Genomic DNA, 20,947 nt, shown 5'->3' with positions numbered 1-20,947 from the left:
AGGTTTAGCATCGGCTATGTCCTCTCTTAAGATTTTTTCTGTCGCTTCTTGAGCTGAAATTGTACCGGTTCCCAAAGTGTGAAGTGTGGAACCCTGAGGGGGCGGGTTCCCCGAGACCAGGACATCCGCGTGGGAAGAACTCCTTTGTCTTTGTTAAAACTATGTGGACGTTTGCACAGATGGTGGAGAAGCAACACGGGGCGGGGGGTGAGGCCTGCTGGGGCTATAGTTGGTGTAGTGGAGAGATGACCCCCCTCCCGGGATGCCTCCCACCCCCCCCCCCAGGTGACATTTTCAGAGCAGGAAGCCCCGTTACTCAGGAATGTCCATTCCTTCTGTCGATCCGTGTTCCCTGGACCCTTGATCCCGCAGGACATGACAACGTGCTGGATGGGCAAGGTCCAGCAGGTGGGAGAATTCCTGAGATACCGCCTGGTTTCTCGGGCCCCTGGTGCTTACGCGCTCCTATGGCCCCAGCCAGTGGCTGCACCCACCCTGAGGACAGCATCTGGCCCACTCCTCTCTCCTTCTCTACAACCCGCCGTGGCTCACAGGGTTCAGATGGCGACTCATCCACTCATGCGGGCATGCACTCACACGTGCATTCATTCATTCCATTCGTCCACTCCTGCATTCACACATTCGTTAATTCACTCGCTCATGCATGCATTCATTCATAAATGTATTCCCTCGTTTATCTACTCCATTCATTCACTCATAATTCTCTCCCTCCCTGACGCACGTATTCAGCAGCCGAGGTGCCCATCACTCCATCACTCACTCATTGATTTTCAGTTACTCTCTCCTGCGTACACGCACCGTGGACGCTTGCATGCCCCTTTCCTTCGCTCACTGAGCGTTCGTTCAGTAAGATCACGTTTCCAGCGTGGCCTCTGCCCGGGCAGCGCGCCGGCCTTGGGCCCGGCCCGGGAGGCCACTGCAAACGTTTACTTTGGGGCTGGCCGGTTAAAGGTGAGATGTCCGAGCGGAGACGCCTCAGACTCCTGGATTGGGCGGGGAGGGGTCGGGGGGCCGGGGCGGGGCGAGGATGCCCGGCGGCCGCTGCCCCCTCCCGGCTCTCCTTCCGGGGCGCCAGGGGCCGGGCACGAGGCGGCGCCGGCCTGGCGCGGGGCTGCGGCGGTCGCGTGGACCAGCGCCCGGGGCGGCAGAGCGGGGGCGGGGGCGGGCTTCCGGAGCGCAGCCCAGCAGGCCGGGCCGAGGCGCTGGGGCGCCGGGGACGCGCGGTGGGCGCAGGGCAGGGGCGCCGGCCCGGGCAGAGGCTGCCGGAGCGCCGCAGGTGCCGGGGCGCAGGGACCGGGCGGCGCGGAGGCGGCCTGGGCGCGGCGGGGACTTGGCGCTGCAGCTGCCCGAGCGCGGGGGAGGAGCGGGGCGGGGCGCAGGGGTGCGGAAGGCCGGGGGGCGGGGGAGGCGCCGGCGCCAGGCGGAAGCTTCGGGGGCGCAGTGGAGGTGCTGGGCCTGGGGAGGGGCGCGGAGGCGGCCTGGGCGCTCGGGGGGCTTGGGGGCGCGCGAGCTGCCCGAGCGCTGAGGAAGGGCGCGGGTGGGGGCGCAGTGGTGGTCGCGGGGCGAAGAGTATTCTGCGGGGCGAGGGGCGCCGGGCCAGCCTGGGACACAGGCTGCCCGGGGCGCGGCGAGGTCGCTGGGGACACCCGGGCGGGCAGGGGCCGGGGGACGACGGGGGTGTGGGCAGAGGCAGCCCCGGAGCGCAGAGGGAATATGGGGAGACCGGGGTGGGGAGGGGCTGACCCGGGGGAGGGGCTGTAGGGCGGTGCTGCAGCCCCGGGGGTCTGTCTGGAATGCCGAGCTGTCTCCGCAGGCCCGGAGCTCCGCGCGGGTCGCCTGGAGACGACGCCTCCGCCAGGCCCGGCTCGAGGCCGCCCCCGCGCCCAGGCGCACTTGGCCGCCCGGTGCCCACGGCGCGCTGGGCCTCAGACCATGCCGGGTGAGTCGGGAAGACCCCTCGTGCTCAGCCTCCCTGCTCTCCTGGCGCGGCTCAGATTGGCCCGCGCTGGGGGCACCCCCCGCTTTGCGCGCGCAGGGTCGCCCCCAACCCCTCAGCTCCCACGGTGCGCCTTCCCAGTGTCCCCCGGGGCTGGAGAGCTTGGTGTCCCTGGGGCAGGTGGAGATGGGGGTCTCAGCAGCTGGGAGGTGGGCGAGGTTTAGTATGGTCAGGGGGCGCTGAGATTTGGTAATTTTCCTTCTGTATAAAAGTAGCCCTTGGAGATTAAATGGGCTGGTTTGTTGGCCAGCGTGGAAACGCGTGGGCGTCTCACGGACGCGGAGACCCGTGGGAGTTCGTGCCCCTATGGCTCTGGGAAGACAGAGCCTGTGGTTCCCCTCCCCCAGCCTCGCCCCTCGAGGTCAGACTGGAGGCAGAACTGGTTATTCCGGTAAACATCCAGGGTTAATCCCGCAGCGGGGCAGCAGGCCGACCGTGGCCAGATGCTGGGACTTAGGCGAGCCCTGGCCCCCCAGGGCTGCAATTTGGTCCTGTCTGCCTTCTCTTGGGTCTGGAGTGGACATCCGATTTGGACAGTAGACTTCCAAAGCGTAGAAACGTGATGATGGAGCAGTTCCCTGGGGATCCAGTGGTTGGGACTCCGTGCTTCCAATGCAGGGGTCACGGGTTCCATACCTGGTGGGAGAACTAAGATCCCACATGCTGCGACATGGCCAAAAAAACAAAAAAAGCTCCCAAGAAATGTGGTGATGAAACATAACCTCCACCCATGGGAAAGATGCCCGTCCTGTTTTTATCATGAAGACGTCCCGTGCTTGCACCAGTCCGGGCCTGAACGTGCATGAGCGCATTTTTCAGAAAAAAAAAAAAAAAATCTGGTTACTTTTTATTCAGAGGAGCGATTTGGTAATTCAGGGAGCGGTTTCCATGCTTCTGTACCTCCTCTGTGCCTTAGAGAGGAGAATTGTTGGGGCAGAGAAGGCAGATATCTTGCCGTGTGCTGCGGTGTGCTGTCAGATTCTTCGCAGAGAAGCAGAAAAGTCTGTGTGTTCCAGGCGGCGGTTTGGAGCTCTGCAGAGTGAAAAACACATTTTCTGCCAGCCCGCTGGGGTCAATATAATGGTAGCATTCAGGAGGGTCGTTCGGACACATCGGCCACGGAATGTGCTAGAAAGAGCCCAGCTGGGTGTCCAGCACTTTGCAGGGAACAAAAAACACCATTGAGTATAAGAGGAGGGGCAGAGGAGGAAGTCGGGATGTTATTTCGGGGGAGGGTCCGGGGGTGGGTTGTAAGGGGGGTGGGGTAGAGGAAGGCGAAGAGAAGTAAACATTTCTCCCAGACCTGTTATAAAGCTGTCAGCCACCGCCGTCTTCAGGATGAACTCGGTTTTGCGGCATTTTTTTTCCCCCCAACCTGGGGCTGGAGGACAGCCACCCGTTCTATTTCTGTTTTCCCACCCTGCACGCATGCCAGAAGTCCCCTCCCCAGCGCCCTGCCTGGTGGAAACAAAGCCTTTCAATGCAGGAGGCTTGGATAATTGTGGCGTGTTTTTTTGATGCCACGCCCAAACCTGACAGATGGGAGTTTCTTAGAGGTAAGGTGGTGTTGGAATCTGCAGACTTGTCCGTGAAGTTTTCAGCCTTTGTGACATTGACGTCCACTGGTCTGCCTTTGCACTTGAGACGGAGATCTTATCCAGCCATGATTTTGCACCATCATGCCCCGGCCCCTGGGGGCTGGCCTTTGGAGTCATGTGTCTTTGACCTAGAACGTGACATTGAGTCTTGGGGTCGCTGGAGAAAGGGGGTCTTCTCTCCACTGGGGCTGTCTTGTCATCCTGTTAGCAGAAGGCATAATCCCTCCCCCTAGCAAAGGGAGAGTCCAGTAGTTCCGTAAAACCTACTCTGCAGACCCAGCCCTGTCTGTCTCCTCCCCGAGAATCGGAAGCTCTGGACAGTTGCCCGTCGCTGCTGCCTGGTCCCACTGTAGCCCACCTGCCCCATGCCTCAGCCATCTGGGTCCCCAGAGACCTCCCAGATGATGTGGCTCTGTCTATAGGTAGAGATAGGTGATAGATATAGAGAAATAGGTAATAGGTGAATGATAAACAGTTGGATAGACAGACGTTAGATAATGATAGATGGGTAGAAAAATGGCTGGATGGGTGGATAGCTAGACAGATATCTTTTGGGCTGCAGACTTGAGTTCTGAGGTCTGCTGTCGTTGATACTCAGCCTGCAGTGGAAATGCCAGGAATTCTCATTCCCTCTTAATACAGGATAATGTGTAGACAGGAGCTGTTGGAACAGGCATGCTTGGGCGTTTACCCCAAAGGAATGTCAAGGGTACGATGCCAGCTGCAGGAAAACCGGCTCCAGAAGCTTGGGTCCTGGTGTTCTGTTTGGCGTGATGGTGCCTTTGGGCCGTGCTCTGGGCAGGGCACGGTGGCTGGAGGGGAAGACCGTCTGGTCTTTGAGAACTGAGCTCTGTGTGTTCCAGCCGTGGGCTGTGAATTTTAATTTCTGTCGACAGCAGGGGAGCCAAGGCCTGGATTTCTGGATCCCTTTGTTTTTATCCTGGCAACCAGCTCCTGGGGGTCCCAGACTCACACTGCTTCAAAGTCCCCGTTAAAGTCAATGTCACGAGTTCCCACTTAGATTCAAAACTGCCATAAATCGGATTGGCCGTCCGAGTTCCTGCCTCTGCTGTGGAGACATTAGGAAACTGAGGGCCTTTTGGTTAATGAGACAATATATTTTCCCTTCTCCCATCTCCTCGGCCTCATATATCCTCGAGTTGAAGTCTTTCCAACAAGTGGGTTGTGTGGAATTTAATGAATGGCTTTGGCCATTCCTTCTGAGAGCCCAGTTCTTCTGAGCTGGGTGGGAGTCCTCACGGTGACTCAGAAAATCCAAAGCTCTGTTTCCACCTGTTGCTTTGTGTTCGCCCAAGACCCACCTGTTTTGGGTGAGTTTTTGAGACTTGAATGCAGAATCACATAAGGGGTCTGAGCTGTGCCCATTTGCCGTGTGGCAGCACCAGGAAGGTTTTTTTTAAATTGAAGTCTGGACGATTTACAACGTTGTGTCGATTTCAGGTGTACAGCAAAGTGATTCAGTTATACGTATATATCTATATTATTTCGACTCGTTTCCCTGATAGGTTATTACAAGATAATGAATATGGTTCCCTGTGCAATACAAGTAGGACCTCATGTTTATTTTATATACGGTAGTTTGTATCTGTTAATCTGAACCAGGGAATTTTAATGATGCTCCTCTTGGCTTTGTCTCACTCGTGTTTAGGGTTTCCTCTTTTCCTGTGTGTGGTTTTTTTTCTTTTTCTTGTTTTGAAGAAGAATTTTTTTGCTTTATTTTGAAACAAAAGGATGCATGTGAAATGTCTTTGATGCGTATCTTAGAACAGCGAACAGTTATTGAGTTAGTGTTGTGAAGCTTGAGAGAATCGGAGGTGACCCTCAGCCCCGCCGTCCCATGCGACCCGTCGAAAACATAACCCTGTTGTTTTTGTCTGCGTCCACAGTGTCTGACCAAGCGTTTGTCACGCTGGCTACCAATGACGTCTACTGCCAGGGGGCCCTGGTGCTGGGGCAATCATTGCGGGACCAGAGGGCCACCAGGAGGCTGGTGGTGCTGGTCACCCCTCAGGTGTCCAACCTGCTCAGGTAAGACTCAGACACACACCTGGTCCTTCCTCCCGAAGACGCAGGTCCCAGCCATGGTTCGTGGGCCCGGACCACCGGCTGTCCTGGGGGGCCTCAGACACTTGCACATTGCCCTCCGGTCGTTGTTAAAGGAGGAGGCTCTGCCAGGGGTGTGGCCAACTTCAGAATCCTTGTAGACAACACGCTGTGTGGGTACCGTGTCTTGTCTCGACTACGGAAATTCAGATGCCAGTTATTTTGGGGGGGGAGAGGGCAACTTTGAGAAGCAACTGTCCTAAGCTAAGTTAAAGATTTTTTTTTTTTACGTTTTTATTGAAATATAGTTGAATTACAATGTTGTATTATTTTCAGGTGTGCAGGAAGGTGATTCAGTTATATGTACAAACATATATATTCTTTTTCACATTGTTTTCCCTTAGAGGTTATTACAGGATATTGAGTAGAGTTCCCTGTGCTCTACAGTAGGTCCTTGTTGGCTATCTATTTTATATGTAGTAGTGTGTATCTCTTAATCCCCAATTCCCAATTTATCCTTCCCCCCTTTCTTCTTTGGTAACCATAAGTTTGTTTTCCATGTCTGTGAGTCTGTTTCTGTTTTGTAAATAAGTTCATTTGTATCATATTTTAGATTCCACGTATAAGTGCTATCGTATGTTATATGTCTTTCTCTGACGTACTTCACTTAGTGTGACCATCTCTAGGTCCATCCATGTTGCTGCAAACGGCATCCTTTCATCCTTTGTTATGGCTGAGTAATATTCCATTGTATACATGTACCACATCTTCTTTATCCATTCATCTGTCGACGGACATTTAGGTAACTTCCATGTCTTGACTGCTATGAACAGTGCTGCTGTGAACATTGCGGGGGGTGCCTGTTTCTTTTTGAATTAGAGTTTTTTCCGGATATATGCCCAGGAGTGGGATTGCTGGATCATAAGGTAGCTCTGTTTTTAGTTTTGTAAGGAACCTCCACACTGGTTTCCACAGTGGCTGGATGCGACTTAAATTTTAAACTTACATACTACATAGAACACTTTGCTGATAAAATTGAAAGTAGGAAATACTTGATCCTTCTAGGGAAATTCAGACGGTCCACATGACACCAGAAGAAGTGAAGCCCTTCTGCTGACCAGTAACAGTGGGAGACATGGAGAATGTTATCAAAGGCTTATCTGGGGGAAGGACCTGGGCCTGGGCAATTGTAAGGGATGTTCTGTAAAACTGGGCACAATCAATTAATTTCCATGCAAAAAGAACTATCTGAGAGCCTAGGGGGAAAAAAAAATCAATGTGTTCCTTTATTTTAAGACACTGTGCTAATCTTGATACGGAAACTTGATTTACAGATTTGATTGTGTTTCCATATAGATGAGAAAAGCCCCCCAGTACAGATTATCAACAAGGCAACTCTAGGCCTGCAGTAAAGAAATACATGATGCTGGATAAACAACAGGGTCCTACTGTATAGAACAGGGAACTATATTCAGTATCCTGTGATGAACCGTCATGGAAAAGAATATGAAAAAGAATGTATACGTATGTATAACTGTGTCACTGCTGTACAGCAGAAACTAACACAACATTGTAAATCAACTGTACTTCGATAAAATAAAGAAGACAAAAAAAGAAAGAAATGATGCTTGCTGTAAGAAAGCAAGGATAGTTCATTGTATAAAATTCTATCATTGTAATTCATCACATCACTGTATCAGAGAAAGGCAATGATGTGATCCTTTTATATAAAAGTTGAACACATACCCACATGATTTCCAGGTAGATTTTGAAGATAAAGGTAAAATGTAAAGTGTAGGAAAATCTTAGAAGTCGAGATCTTGGCATGATTGACATCTGGGGCTGGATGACCCTCGGATGGGGGGCGTCCTGTGCCCTGTGGGGTGTGTAACAGCATCCCTGGTCTCCACCCACCAGGTGCCAGGAGCACCGCCCCCCGCGCCAACCCTCCTCGCCTTTGTGACAACGAAAAACGTCTCCAGATACTGACATAGATGATGGCTTCACGTGTCTGCCATTTTTAAGTACACAAAACAAAGGGTACCAGAACTGCTGCATGTCAGATGTAGTTGTGTAAACGTAAAAGGTAAAACAAGCCAATTAGGGAGCCAATTTACAAAATTTATAACGAGGAGAGGGTGTTGTCCATAGAATAAGGAAAGAACTCTTCCAAATGATAAGCAGAGATGGATGGATGGATACAACCAGGGTAGACGGCATGACCAAGGGATACGTACTCTGTCTTCACGGACATTGAAGTCATGTCACATCAAACAGCTCAGTGATACTTAGGACGCGTCAGGCTGGCAAATGTGTTTTTAAACGTCGGTGTTTTGGGAGGGGGGGCGTGCACAGACCTTAGTCATTGACATTAAGTGTTGTCATTAGTCTTTAACCAAATTGGCCGTCACCCATTCTCCCAATAGTGTTTCAGATGAATGGATGCTCGAGGTGTATTTCTTCTTGTCTAAGATGATTCCTGCAGGCCCCAAAGAGAAAGAAAAGAGAAGAAAATACATTTGTGTGCAGCGGACGTTTCCCTGTGCCCGGGCCGCTGGGTCTTCAGAGTCAGACCAAGGGCTGCAGTGGACCCAGCGTTGGGAACGGTGACCCTGGGGGTAGCCACGCATCCTTGGGGGGACCTCTTTGTGGTCCCATCATCATCTCCTGAATCATGGTGTGCGTGGAACAGTTACATAGAACTGATAAAGCCAAAAAAAACCCAGACATGTCTGTTCTCTGCTAGATTCCTATCTCCTCAGCTGTCCAAAGCTGTCAGCACGTTTTTTCAGTCTTTCAGTCTACTCATGATGAACTGTAAAAGATTCAGAGACAGTGTCACAGAAAGACTGGGAAAGGCTCACTGAGGCAGACCTAGTTGCACTGTTGTAGAACCAGGTATGTATTTTGCGGTCGTTGGTAGGGTTGAGGGACGGTGCTCTGTGATGCAGTCAGGGCAGTAGGACATAAACAGTGACCTGTGACTCCAAATGACCAGGGGGCGGTGTTCAAGAGACTGCCATCCCTCCAGGCGGTTTGGTGCATCCATGGCTGGGGGAGTCTTTCCGCAGGGAAGGGGACCCAGTAGCATGTGCTTGTAGGTTCACACAAATTGCATTCTTGAAACTTAATTCTCCCTCCAGGAATTTAAGTTAAGGAGGCAAGGAGAGCTGAACAAAAGCCTATAAGGACATAGGTGCTACTTGTAGTAACGCAGAATGACATTTCTTGGCCCTCTACCTCCCTCTTTATACAATCTTGAGGATGCCATAAATCACTGGGTAAAAAGCAGGAGGAAATTGGTGATGGCGTGGTATTTTCTCAGAGAGTTACTTTGAATACTGTGCAACGTGAAAGCACGAATGTAGAGTAGAAGTGGAAAAGGTACTAAAGAATACAAAAGATAGGCTCAGAAGCTCCAGCATCTGTCTAAGACTGGGAGTTTCAGAAAGGACAGGAGTGGAGAGAAGGGATTCAAGGAAACGTTTCAGCTCTGAGGAAGGATTTTAGATTGTGGGTGTTCCCTGAGCACTGAGCAGAATGAATGAAGGAAACCCAAGTGTTGATGATACAGAAGGTCCCATTTCGGAGCACGAAGAAAGAAGAAAAAGTACTAAAGGCATTTCAGGTCTCAGCCTGGTTGAGACAGCTGATGCCTCAAAGCTCTTAGACTACCTAATTTTGAAATGAAATGTCTGTATTCAGCTAAATGCAATTTGAAAGCAAAATCAAGATGTTTCAAACATGCAGAAGCTCAGCCGTTTTACCCCTCAACGACCTTTGAGAAAAAATTACTTGAGGATATACTCAAGCACGATGAAATGTGAATCCAAGAAAGAAGAAATAGAATGTAAGAAGCAGTGCAAAACAAATAAACGAGTAATATTGAGAGTTAATTGGGAATGTATTGGTGAATAATTACGAAAACCTGGAATTAACAGTCCCCATGGGAGGTGGTGGGGGGATAAAAGAGGAGGGAGACAGGTGAACATACGCTAATATTCCTGTCTTGTCTGGGGCGAAGTTATAGATGATAACTGTTGTTACATTTGATAGGAAATAGTAAGGTTAAATAGATGCGTTGAGGGTTTAAGGGTGGCAACCACCAGAGGACTAGAAAGGGTATAAACAAAAAACACAAGGGAGAGAAAAAAATCTAAACCAAGCAATGAAAAGTAGGAAAGAATTACAAAGAAGAAAGTACCTTCTTCAGTGCGTGATATTGTGGAGTGTGTGATGTCTTGGTACTGGTGACATTAACCTTGGTCTCCTTTGGGGTATCTCTACTGTAAAATCATTATTTTTGTCTTTGTAATTGATAAATATCTTGGGAGAGGTACTTTTAGACTATGAAAACATGCTGTTTCTCCTCAAAACCTTTACTCATTGCTTTTAGGGTTCATCCGTGAATTTTGTCTGCAACACTTACCACTGTGATGTTCATCTAATGGTGATTTTTCTCTTTCCATCATTCCTTCTACATTTATTACTTGGAATTCTTCTGGGAGGAAGAGCTACCCCTTTTACCCCATTTACTTATGTATTCACTTGTGATATCAGTGTGGATCCGTGAATATTCATGTTATACTTTAGGTTTTGTTGTTGTTGTTTTTGCGGTACGCGGGCCTGTCACTGTTGCAGCCTCTCCCGTTGCGGAGCACAGGCTTCGGACGCGCAGGCTCAGCGGCCATGGCTCACGGGCCCAGCCGCTCCGCGGCATGTGGGATCTTCCCGGGCCGGGGCACGAACCCGTGTCCCCTTCATCGGCAGGCGGACTCTCAACCACTGCGCCACCAGGGAAGCCCTAGGTTTGTTTTTGTTTTCTTGCCCAAATTGCGTCAGCTTTGGCTCCTGGGACCTCCTCCTGATTGACTTACTGTATCCTTTTGACATGCCCCTATCCTTTTTCTAGCACCTTCTTAATTTTCTGTCATCGCAAAGATATTCCAGGCAATGATGAAGTAGAATTTAAGCAAAAAAATTTTTAATGGAACAGAGGCACATTTCATTTTGATGAAATGTACATTCTTTCAAAATTTGAGTCTCAAACTTGTATGCAACGAGCGATGCAGGTTTTGAATATGTAAAGTAAAAACTGATGGAGACCTTCTGTTGGTTTCTACCTACTCAGCCTTCCCTTCTCACTGCCCGTGCACTTTGGAAAGAGAAAGTACCTTCCTAAGAGATGACCCGAATCAGTCTGTGTTAAGACAGTTTAATATGTCTTGCTTTTCACGTTTGCCTAAGTTTTAAGCGTGAATGGAACGTGGGCAAAGCCACGAGACCCACATGGGGAAAATAAAGCCTGGTATGAAGACTGCAGCAGCAAGGGACAGCATGTCTCGTGTTAGATGGTGGGCTGTTCTCCTGGGATTTGGCATGTCTTTTCCAGGGTGATCCTCTCGAGGGTGTTTGATGAGGTCATCGAGGTGAACCTGATAGACAGTGTAGACTACATCCACCTGGCCTTTCTGAAGAGACCTGAGCTCGGAGTCACCCTCACCAAGCTTCACTGTTGGACACTCACCCATTATAGCAAGTGCGTCTTCCTGGATGCAGATACCCTGGTGAGTACAAGGGAGGGCAAGGACCAGATCCTCCACCTGTTGAGGAACCCCCGACAAAGACCGTGCTGCTCCCTCCTTAAGCAAGCTGCTAGCTCGTGCCGGTGGGTCCCCACCAGGTAACGTCCATCACTATCACCAACATCGTTTAGTCGATCAACATCAGATAGAACACACCTACTGCAGTGGACCCTGCTGCGTATACTGGGATGCTTGAAGGCATGTTCCTTCCCGAGGAGGGGTTTGTAATCACATTATTTTATCTACACAGGGTAAAATATTAGAGAAGTATTCTTTCTTGATTGTAAATTAGAGAGTCCTGAAGGGACTGGTACACCTGGCTTCTGAAGCTGTGGTATCCCCCATTGTCATTTGGGGTAGTTGCCTTTGGTGTAGGAGCCCAGGATGGGCACGTTCGTGAACAGCCATTGGAAAGTCGAAATGTAAAATGAGGTTGGAGTGTCAGAGATACATGCGAGCTTGTCTTGGTTGTGCAAAAGCAGCTCTGTAGGAAAACGGGGGTGGAGAGGAAAATAAGAAGTGCGTAATCAGAGTAATTTCTTTCCCAAACAGCACAGTTCAGAAAGCCGGTAGGTGTTGAAGAGAACTGCTGTTGGTGGTCAAGCTCTCGAAGACAGTGGATTATATGATATTGACTTGCAGACCTCTCTGTTTATGGATTTCCGGTCTTGTAGGTCACATTTGCTAGAGGAAAGAGAATATATACAATTAAGAGCATTCCATGGAGGATCTTAAGAACCTTGAGGTGATAATTGCATTTCAGTGACGGTGTTACTTCAAACCCTTGAAATAAACCAGGGAGCAATCTTACACACACACTCTTCTCTTTTGAATATAAGTCTAAAAGAAGAGAGTCAGGGGCTCCCCTGGTGGCTCAGTGGATGGGAGTCCGCCTGCCGATGCAGGGGATGCGGCTTCGTGCCCTGGTCTGGGAAGATCCCACGTGCCGCGGAGCGGCTGGGCCCGTGAGCCATGGCTGCTGGGCCTGTGTGTACGGAGCCTGTGCTCCACAACGGGAGAGGCCGCAACAGTGAGAGGCCCGCGTACTGCAAAAAAATTAAAAAAATAAGAGAGTCAAAAAATTGGGTATAAGTTTCCCATCACTGAACGTTGTCTGGCCCATTGTGAAGTTCCTGTTGCATTTCTCACTTGTGCCCCAGAGGTTAAGAGAAGCGTCGCTGTTCCTGAGTCCAAGCTTGTACTGCTCACCACACGAGACAGGCCAGTAAATTGAGAGACGAGGTGTTGGAGCAAGGAATAATGACTTTATTCAGAAAGCCAGCAGACCGGGAAGATGGTGGACCCGTGTCCCAAAGACCCATCTTCCCTGAGTTAGAATTCAAGCTGCTTTTATACTAAAAGGGGAGGGGCTGAAGTCCTGCTACTGGTCAGAATTTCTTCCTTCTTGCAGCCATTCACAGGTGGGCCTGATGAGGGTTTCCTGTGAGCGAAACAGAGGTATTTTAGCTTAACACTCATTGCACCGGAGGCAGGGTTCCCGGAGATGGGCCGTTATGTATTGTTTAAGCTTATGGGTAACATCCCTTTGGTGATTAACTTGCAGCAAAAGCAGTAGAATACAAAGGTTAAACTAAGAGAAACAGGTCTAATATGGAGTCAGATTGGTTCTTCCCTGTGAGATCGTACGGGTCCCCCACGCTCTGTTGCTCCAGGTGCTGTCCAATATCGATGAGCTGTTCAGTAGGAGAGAGCTTTCTGCGGCCCCGGATCCCGGATGGCCGGATTGCTTCAATAGCGGGGTGTTTGTCTTCCAACCTTCCCTGGAGACACATGGCCACTTGCTGCGGCATGCCACGGACCACGGCAGCTTTGACGGTAGGTGAAGGGCAGCTGGACATTTGTGGGAGAGAATGGGGCCTGAACACATCCCTCTGCCCCACCGACAGCTATAGTCCCCACCACCCCGTATCTGTGAGCGGCAAGTTAAAGTTGGGGATTGAAGAACAAGTGCAGGAAGAGATGAAGATATAAGTAAGTAAGTACACAGTAGAGAGGACCGTTGAAAATATCTTTGATGGGTAGAAGGGAGAACTCCTCAGTCCTGATCACATAGGATGTGTGGACAACCTTTCTCTAAAGGGCCCGATAGGCGACTTCCCTGGCGGTCCAGTGGTGAGGACTCCGCACTTCCACTTCAGGGGGCACGGGTTCCATCCCTGGTTGGGGAACTACGATCCCGCAGACCTCGCGGCGCAGCCAAAATAAAATAAAAAAGGACCAGGTGATTAATGTTTTCAGCATCGTGGGGCGTATCATCTCTGTGACAGATATTTATCCCCGTAGTTGTAGGGTGAAATCAGCCATTGACAGGACTTAAATGAGCGTGGATGTGTTCCAATAAAACTTTATTTACAAAAATGGGTGCAAGCCTTCGTTGGCCAACCCCGATATAGAATAAAGGAGAGAATGAACTGGAACCAGACACTTGCCTGAACAGGCGTTAGTACATGGGAAAAATACTAGAATTTTTGTAACGGGAAAGAAAATGGTAGACTATTGAAAAATTGGAATGTAGATTGGTGCAGCCACTGTGGAAAACAGGATGGAGATGCCTCAAAAAACTAAAACGAGAACTTCCGTATGATCTAGCAATTCCACTTCTGGGCATATATCCAAAAAAACCCAGAAATGCTAATTTGTAAAGACACGTGCACCCCGGTGTTCATAGCAACACTATTTACAGTAGTCAAGCTATTGAAGCAACATCAGTGTCCACAGATGAGTAGATAAAAGAGATGTGGCATATACACAATGGAATATTACTCAGCCATGAAAAAGAATGAAATATTGCCATTTGCAGCAGCATGGATGGACTTGGAGGGCATGATGCTAAATGAAACAAGTCAGACAGAGAAAGACAAATGCTGTATGCTGTATGGTATCACTTATATATGGATCTAAAAAATACAACAAACTAGTGAATATAACAGAAAAGAAGCAGACTCATAAATACAGAGAACAAATGAGTGTTTATCAGTGGTGATGGGGGGCAGAATAGGGATGGGGGATTAAGAGGTACAAACTATTAGGTATAAAATAAGCTACAGGGACATATTGTACAACACTGGGGACAGAGCCAAGATTTTATAATGACTATAAATGGAGTATAATGTCTAAAAGATTGTGAATCACTATTATACACCTGTGACTTACATACTATTGTACAGCAGCTATACCTCAATAAAGACATAATAATAAACATTGATAGAAAAAAGAAAAGAAAAATTCCTTCTAGGTAAGGACGAGGTAACAAAGTTGGCAAAATTGATGGGAACAGCGATTGTCAATACCAGATAGAATTCCCTGGGGAGGGGTGGAGAATTTTGGAGACAGTGTGCGATTTTATTATTAATTGTTTGCACCATCGGTGGAGAATTCTGGAGAGACTATGCACTTTTTATTTTTATTTCATTTGATTTTCTTTGTTTGGCGGCTTTGGGTCTTAGTTGTGGCACGCAGGATCTTTGGTTGAGCTGTGGGCTCTTCTTTGTGGCATGCGGGCTTCTCCCTAGTTGTGGCGTTTGTGGTTTTTTTTTCCTGTCTCTAATTGTGGTGTGCGGGGTCCAGAGCACATGAGCTCTGTACTTTGCAGCACATGGGCTCTCTCGTTGAGGCGTGCGAGCTCAGTAGTTGTAGCGCGCGGGCTTAGTTGCCCCATGGCATGTGGGATCTTGGTTCCCGGACAGGGATCATACCTGCATCCCCTGCATTGGAAGGCAGATTCTTTACCGCTGGACCACCCGGGAAGTCCCGAGACTCTGCACTTTTTAAATGAATGGTGTGGGTTATCCGTCACTTTTGAGACAACGACCATGTTTTAGTGGGTTGAGAGAGGAAATGTAATTTGTGCGCTGGGATACCAGTGTCTTTCCATGATGTCTTCAGACATGTCTTGCATTCTCTTGGTGCACTGTACCATTCTTTATTAACTTCTTTGTCTGTTTGTTAACTCTCTAGGGGCAGACCAAGGCTTGTTGAACAGTTTCTTCAGCAACTGGTCCACAGCAGACATCCAGAAACACTTGCCATTCATTTATAACTTGAGTAGCAACACGGCCTACACCTACAGCCCTGCTTTCAAACAGTGAGTTTCGTGCCAAGCCCAACTCTTCTATACCTGGTCAACCATCCTCTCTCAGAATCTAATATCACCTTTTGGCATTTTGAAGGAAAAAAAAAAAAAAAACCAGATCATCCTTCTGCTCGCTTATTTATTGCTTTACATGATAGGTCATCAAGGCAGCTAGGCTTAAGGAGAGTGGTTCCCAAAGTGTTGCCCAGGGAACCCCCAGGGGTTCCCCGCCCCTCTCTCAAGGGTCTTTGAAGTCAAAGCGCCTTTTAAAAAATTAATTTTAACATGTCATTTTCATCTTTTCACTCTTGTTTTCTCATAATTGGACAGTGGGATTTTACAGAAACGCCATGACATGATGTGATAAAAAAGCATTGTACTGGATGCAGGTGCAGATATGAGAAACCAACCGTCTCCTCGTAAAATAGGCAGTGTCACTCGTTTTACATTTTTAAAATTATAGTTATATAGAGAGTTATATTTTATGAAAAGATACGAAAGATGTGGCATTTTACGCATTTAAAAAAATACATATAGTTATAGTTTATGAAGAGACATGAAAGATGTCACTTTGTACACATTTAAAAGATATATAGTAATGTATAGTTATAGTTACACTTTATGAAAAAATATAAAAGTTAACATATCATGGGCCCACGGTTTTTTAATGAGTTGGTACACGGGTTTTCTAATTTCTCAGTTTTAACCTCTGTTGCGGTGAATATGGACAGATGGAATCCACGTGAACAAACATTTTTTGTTCCTCTGTGATCTGTAAGAGTGTCAAGAGGTCCTAGAACCAAATGTGTGAGATCCACTGCTCTGGGGGACATTGTTATAAGTGAAAATGGGAAATCTGAGAAGATTTTGAGCGTGCTTTTTTAATAGGGGCTGCACTGCCCCCAAGGAGGCAGACACTGGTTTGTGGGCTGTAAAGCCATCATATCCTTTTTAATGTAAAAAGCACGGCTGTACCTACAGAATGTCGATATACAAGGCAAATACGATATTAAAATGTCATAGGAAAGCAATTAAGAAAAAATTGTTTAAAAAGTTTCGAGGTTGGTGAGAGTGGTGATAATGAACAAAAAAAAAAGGTCGAGAGGGTAAAGTTCACCATCTTGTACAAGAAGCCAGTTTCCTGGTCTGCAGCTTGCGTTATCTACTATAAAATCAACTTTTTAAAGTTTTTATCGTTTTCAGGATAAGATGATTTGGGCTACGGTACTGCCCATCTTTCTAAAAGACTCCTGATTTCTTCTTCCCGTTTTGGGGAACATCCCAAGTGAGTTACGATTATGTTTCTTGGTCTGTGGAAAATGAAAGGCTGCACACGTGGATTGATGAAGCAGTTATTTTTACCGCAAGTCTAGGCGGTCGTCAATGACAGGGTCGTCCATAACTCGTTGAGATGCGTCTTTACGTCCCGCTGTCTGTGATGAGTCCTGTGGTTGTCACAGGCTCTCTGTGTGTGGTCACTTCCGAGAGGAAGGCCGGATGCTTTGTGTTTCCTCCTCAGATTCGGCTCGAGCGCGAAGGTGGTCCACTTTTTGGGGTCCACGAAGCCTTGGAACTACAAGTACAATCCCCAGACGGGCTCCGTCTTGGAGGAGGGCTCTGGGTCTGTCAGCCAGCATCAGACGTCCTTCCTTAACCTCTGGTGGGGGATTTACCACCGCAGCATTCTGCCTCTTTATGAAAATATCCTGCACGAGGACGAACAGACATCTCCAGGACACGCAGTAAGCACACAATACCCTTGACATCCAAGAGTTCAGACCGGGGATAAACTCTCCGTGATCCACACCTGTGGGTTTTCTTCAAATACACGTTCCTCCCTCTTTTTTTGGAGTCTCTTCTCATTTTTTTTTATAAGTGGTTTTATTCTTTTTTAAAAATTAATAAGTTATTTATTTTTGGCTGTGTTGGGTCTTCGTTGCTACACTCGGGCTTTCTCTAGTTGCGGCGAGTGGGGGCTACTCTTCGCTGTGGTGCACGAGCTTCTCATTGCGGTGGCTTCTCTTGTTGCGGTGCACGGGCTCTAGGTGTGCGGGTTAAGCAGTTGTGGCTCGCGGGCTCTAGAGCACAGGCTCAGTAGTTGTGGCGCACGGGCTTAGTTGCTCCGTGGCATGTGGGCTCTTCCCGGACCAGGGGTCGAACCCGTGTCCCCTGCGTTAGCAGGTGGATTCTTAACCTCTGTGCCCGCAGGGAAGTCCCTCTTCTCATTTTTTATGTTTTAGGAAAGACAGATTTAGGATATCTTAAGCAATTATCAAGTTATATTTTTATTTATTTATTTTTAAAATGTCACTTTTTATTCCAAATTCTTTTTTTCTGGCTTACGGGATCTTAGTTCCCTGACCAGGGATTGAACCCACCCCCTCAGCAGTGAAAGTGCAGAGTCCTAACCGCTGGACCGCCAGGGAATTCCTCACCAAGTTACATATTTAAAAAAAATCTGTCAAGGCCTGCGTTAATGAAAGAAATAAGGTTTTTAAAAAGTTCAATGTCTATAGACATGTTCATTAAAAAAGGACGGAATTAGAAGATAGTAAATAATGTTGATACACCCCAGGAAGGGCTCGGGCAAGGAAAGATACGTCATTTCGTCGCAAGAAAGAAAGACCATAGTTGGAAGTTAATGGCCAGCCCAACTTTAGGTCTTGTGCTAGTTTTCCTTCTGCGTCTACAGCCTATATTTAATGCAGGAGGATGCTGAAAGAGGCAGGCAACATTTTTTTTTTTTTTTTTTGGTGTAAAACCGTAAATGTTTCATGAGCAGAATCGCTGCTGTGATTTAACAGGGCTGCTGCATAAAAATAATTATTTAAATTAGCTGCCTTCATCAGAGAAAGAGCCCCTCACAGATTAAGTGGCTAAAGATGATTGATTACAAATGTCATTGGAGGGGGCATTTTCCACTTTCCCTCCTCGATTGAAGTAGCATTCGGAGGTGGTTTCTTTTTTTTTTTTAATTTAATTTATTTTTATTTTTGGCTGCGTTGGGTCTTCATTGCTGTGTGCAAGCTTTCTCTAGTGGTGGCGAGCAGGGGCTACTCTTTGTTGCGGTGCGCGGGCTTCTCATTGCGGTGGCTTCTCTGGCTGCGGAGCACGGGCTCTAGGTGCACGGGCTTCAGTAGTTGTGGCTCGCGGGCTGTAGAGCGCAGGCTCAGTAGTTGTGGCACACGGGCTTAGTTGCTCTGCGGCACGTGGGATCTTCCCGGACCAGGGCTCGAACCCATGTTCACTGCATTGGCAGGCGGATTCTTAACCACTGCGCCACCAGGGAAGCCCCGTTTGATTTGTTATAACTGTAACCCTACATGCTGCCCATAGTAGAGTTTCTGCAGTGAATTTTTTTTTTTTTTTTTGGCTGCAACTGGTCTTAGTTGTGGCCTGTGGGATCTTTAGTTGTGGCACTCGGACTTCTTAGTTGTGGCATGCATGCAGGATCTAGTTCCCCGACCAGGGATCGAAGCTGGGCCCCCTTCGTTGTGAGCACGGAATCTTACCCACTGGACCACCAGGGAAGTCCCCCTGCAGTGGACTTAACAGGGAGGCACCTGCCTTGCCAAAGACCTTTTATTTTTTATTTTATTTATTTATTTATTTATTTTTTTGCGGTACGCGGGCCTCTCACTGTTGTGGCCTCTCCCGTTGCGGGGCACAGGCTCCGGACGCGCAGGCTCAGCGGCCATGGCTCACGGGCCCAGCCGCTCCGCGGCATGTGGGATCTTCCCGGACCGGGGCACGAACCCGTGTCCCCTGCATCGGCAGGCGGACTCTCAACTACTGCGCCACCAGGGAAGCCCCAAAGACCTTTTAAAATAAGGTCCCAGGAAATTTTATTTCCTGGTCAGTTTTTGACTAGTGCATGTATCGGTACGACGGAGTGCAGTGTCCGCAGATGCTTGCGTTGGGATCTTGAAACGAGTTCACATTTTAGCGTTTTTACTATGGTTTCTGTTTGGTGCACCTGGGTGCTGCTTTTCAAGAGAACTAAAGCTTTCTCTGACCATGCGACATGAATGAGTTGGAGTTTATTCAGATTCTTGATAGGAAGTTGCTGTTCTTTTCTGCAAAGCAGTATGCGAGGTACTGGGTTGGCTAGGAAGGAAAATAAGACCAAGTCAGGTGGTTCTAAGAGTAAAACGTGGAGACCCTGTGCCTGGGGGTCCTTCTCACCTGGAGCAGTAATGTGAACGCGGATGTCGGCACTGGGGACCACTGGCCACACAGGGGAGGGGATGGGCAGCGGGAGATTGGCAAAGATGTCAGGAGGACCTTGCTAACTGTGAATACCTTTTCTTGCAGGCTCACCTCGGGGGCGCTGGGGTGCCTTGTTCAAGTTCAGCGCCCACTGCTGAGGGGTCGTGTGCAAATGCTGTGCCCCGCTCCGGGGAGCCCTATACCAGTTGGGCGGAGGGGCCCCGCCAGCCTTGGCCTGAGAGCACCATGGTGGTGGTGGAGGAGACCCCCGCTTCGCCTGACGCATGCCCTGTGGAAGATGTAAGTATGTGCTCTTCGCACCGGTGCGATGGGGACACAGACGCTGGTTCCCCCGCGAGGTGAAGCAGAGAGGATGCTCCCCGGGGTCCCGGGGAGGGGCTGGGGGGACGGGAGGAACCTGTCCTCAGTTTGCTCTGTGGTATTAGGGCCTCCTGAGTTTCTTTAGAGAAAATGGCAAAATTGCACGTCACAGTAAAGCCAATGACAGCTGCGTCTAATCCCTGGAAGCTGGAAATGCTGCCTCGTATGGAAACGGGGTCTTTGCAGGCGGGGTTGAGTTCAGGACCTTGACGTGGGGACGTGGTCCTGGCTTATCCGGGGAGGACACAGTGTCGTCACGAGGGTTCTCCTAAGAGGGAGGCGAAAGGAAGCTTGATGAGATGGGAGAGAAGCAGGAGTGAGACGGGGAGCGATGGGGAGATGTGAGCTTCTGGCTTTGAAGGTGTGCGGGAGCCACAGGTGCCTCTATGATCTGGAAGAGGCGAAGAAATGGGCCAGAACCTCCAGAAGGAGCTCGGCCTTGCCAAGGGCAGCTGCCCAGTGAGGCCCAGCGCGGACGCCTGACCTCCAGAACCGTGAACGTCATCAGTCTGCACTGGTGTTTTTTGTTTTGCTTTTCACACTTCCTGAAGGTTGATTCTTTGCCGGGTGCAGCCCTAAGCACTGTACGATACACTGTTCCTGTTCAGCAGCACCAGAGCACAGTTCTTGTGTCCAGTTTTTAAAACTAACTTCTTTTAGTGTGTCGTTGCTTTACAATGTTGCGTGAGTTTCTGCTGTACAGCTAAGTGAATCAACTCTGCGTATCCATATATCCCCTCTTTTTTGGACTCCCTTCCCGTTTAGGTCACCACAGAGCCTTGAGTAGAGTTCCCTGTGCTCTACAGTAGGTTCTCATTAGTTATCTATTTTATATATAGTAGTGTATGTATGTCCATTCCAATCTCCCAATTCATCCCACCCCGCCTTCCCCCCACCCCCCGGTAACCATAGTTTGTTCTCTACATCTGTGTCTCTGTTTCTGCTTTGCAAATAAGTTCATTTGTATCATCTTTCTAGATTCCACATAGAAGCGATATTA

The 20,947-nt window shown here is 48.8% G+C and overlaps 2 protein-coding genes across 4 annotated transcripts in view; both read left to right on the top strand.

Annotated features, from left to right (window-relative positions):
* The first annotated feature begins 977 nt into the window (after positions 1-977).
* LOC132418272 (uncharacterized) lies at positions 978-1,763 on the top strand. The gene has a single exon (XM_060002089.1). It carries the CDS (start codon positions 978-980, stop codon positions 1,761-1,763), a length of 786 nt encoding a protein of 261 aa, XP_059858072.1.
* The window catches only part of GYG2 (glycogenin 2), a 34,378-nt gene continuing 14,890 nt past the window's right edge, over positions 1,460-20,947 (top strand). For all 3 annotated transcript variants that reach the window (XM_060002232.1, XM_060002231.1, XM_069540355.1), the window contains exons 1-8: positions 1,460-1,467; positions 1,835-1,960; positions 5,523-5,664; positions 11,072-11,246; positions 12,938-13,100; positions 15,243-15,369; positions 16,877-17,099; positions 19,672-19,866. In XM_060002232.1, coding sequence (XP_059858215.1) covers positions 1,954-1,960; positions 5,523-5,664; positions 11,072-11,246; positions 12,938-13,100; positions 15,243-15,369; positions 16,877-17,099; positions 19,672-19,866 — 1,032 coding nt within the window. In that variant the 5' untranslated portion in view covers positions 1,460-1,467; positions 1,835-1,953. The remainder of the gene's footprint in view (positions 1,468-1,834; positions 1,961-5,522; positions 5,665-11,071; positions 11,247-12,937; positions 13,101-15,242; positions 15,370-16,876; positions 17,100-19,671; positions 19,867-20,947) is intronic.

The sequence above is a fragment of the Delphinus delphis genome, chromosome X (genome assembly GCF_949987515.2).
Source record: "Delphinus delphis chromosome X, mDelDel1.2, whole genome shotgun sequence".
Classification (NCBI taxonomy): Eukaryota; Metazoa; Chordata; class Mammalia; order Artiodactyla; family Delphinidae; genus Delphinus; species Delphinus delphis.
The sequence above is the reverse complement of the archived record's forward strand: the minus strand, read 5'-3'. Positions and strand labels throughout refer to the sequence as shown.

What these genes read in the sequence shown, in the direction of transcription:
- LOC132418272 (XM_060002089.1), top strand. Translation starts at nt 978, where the DNA reads ATGTCCGAGCGGAGACGCCTCAGACTCCTGGATTGGGCGGGGAGGGGT.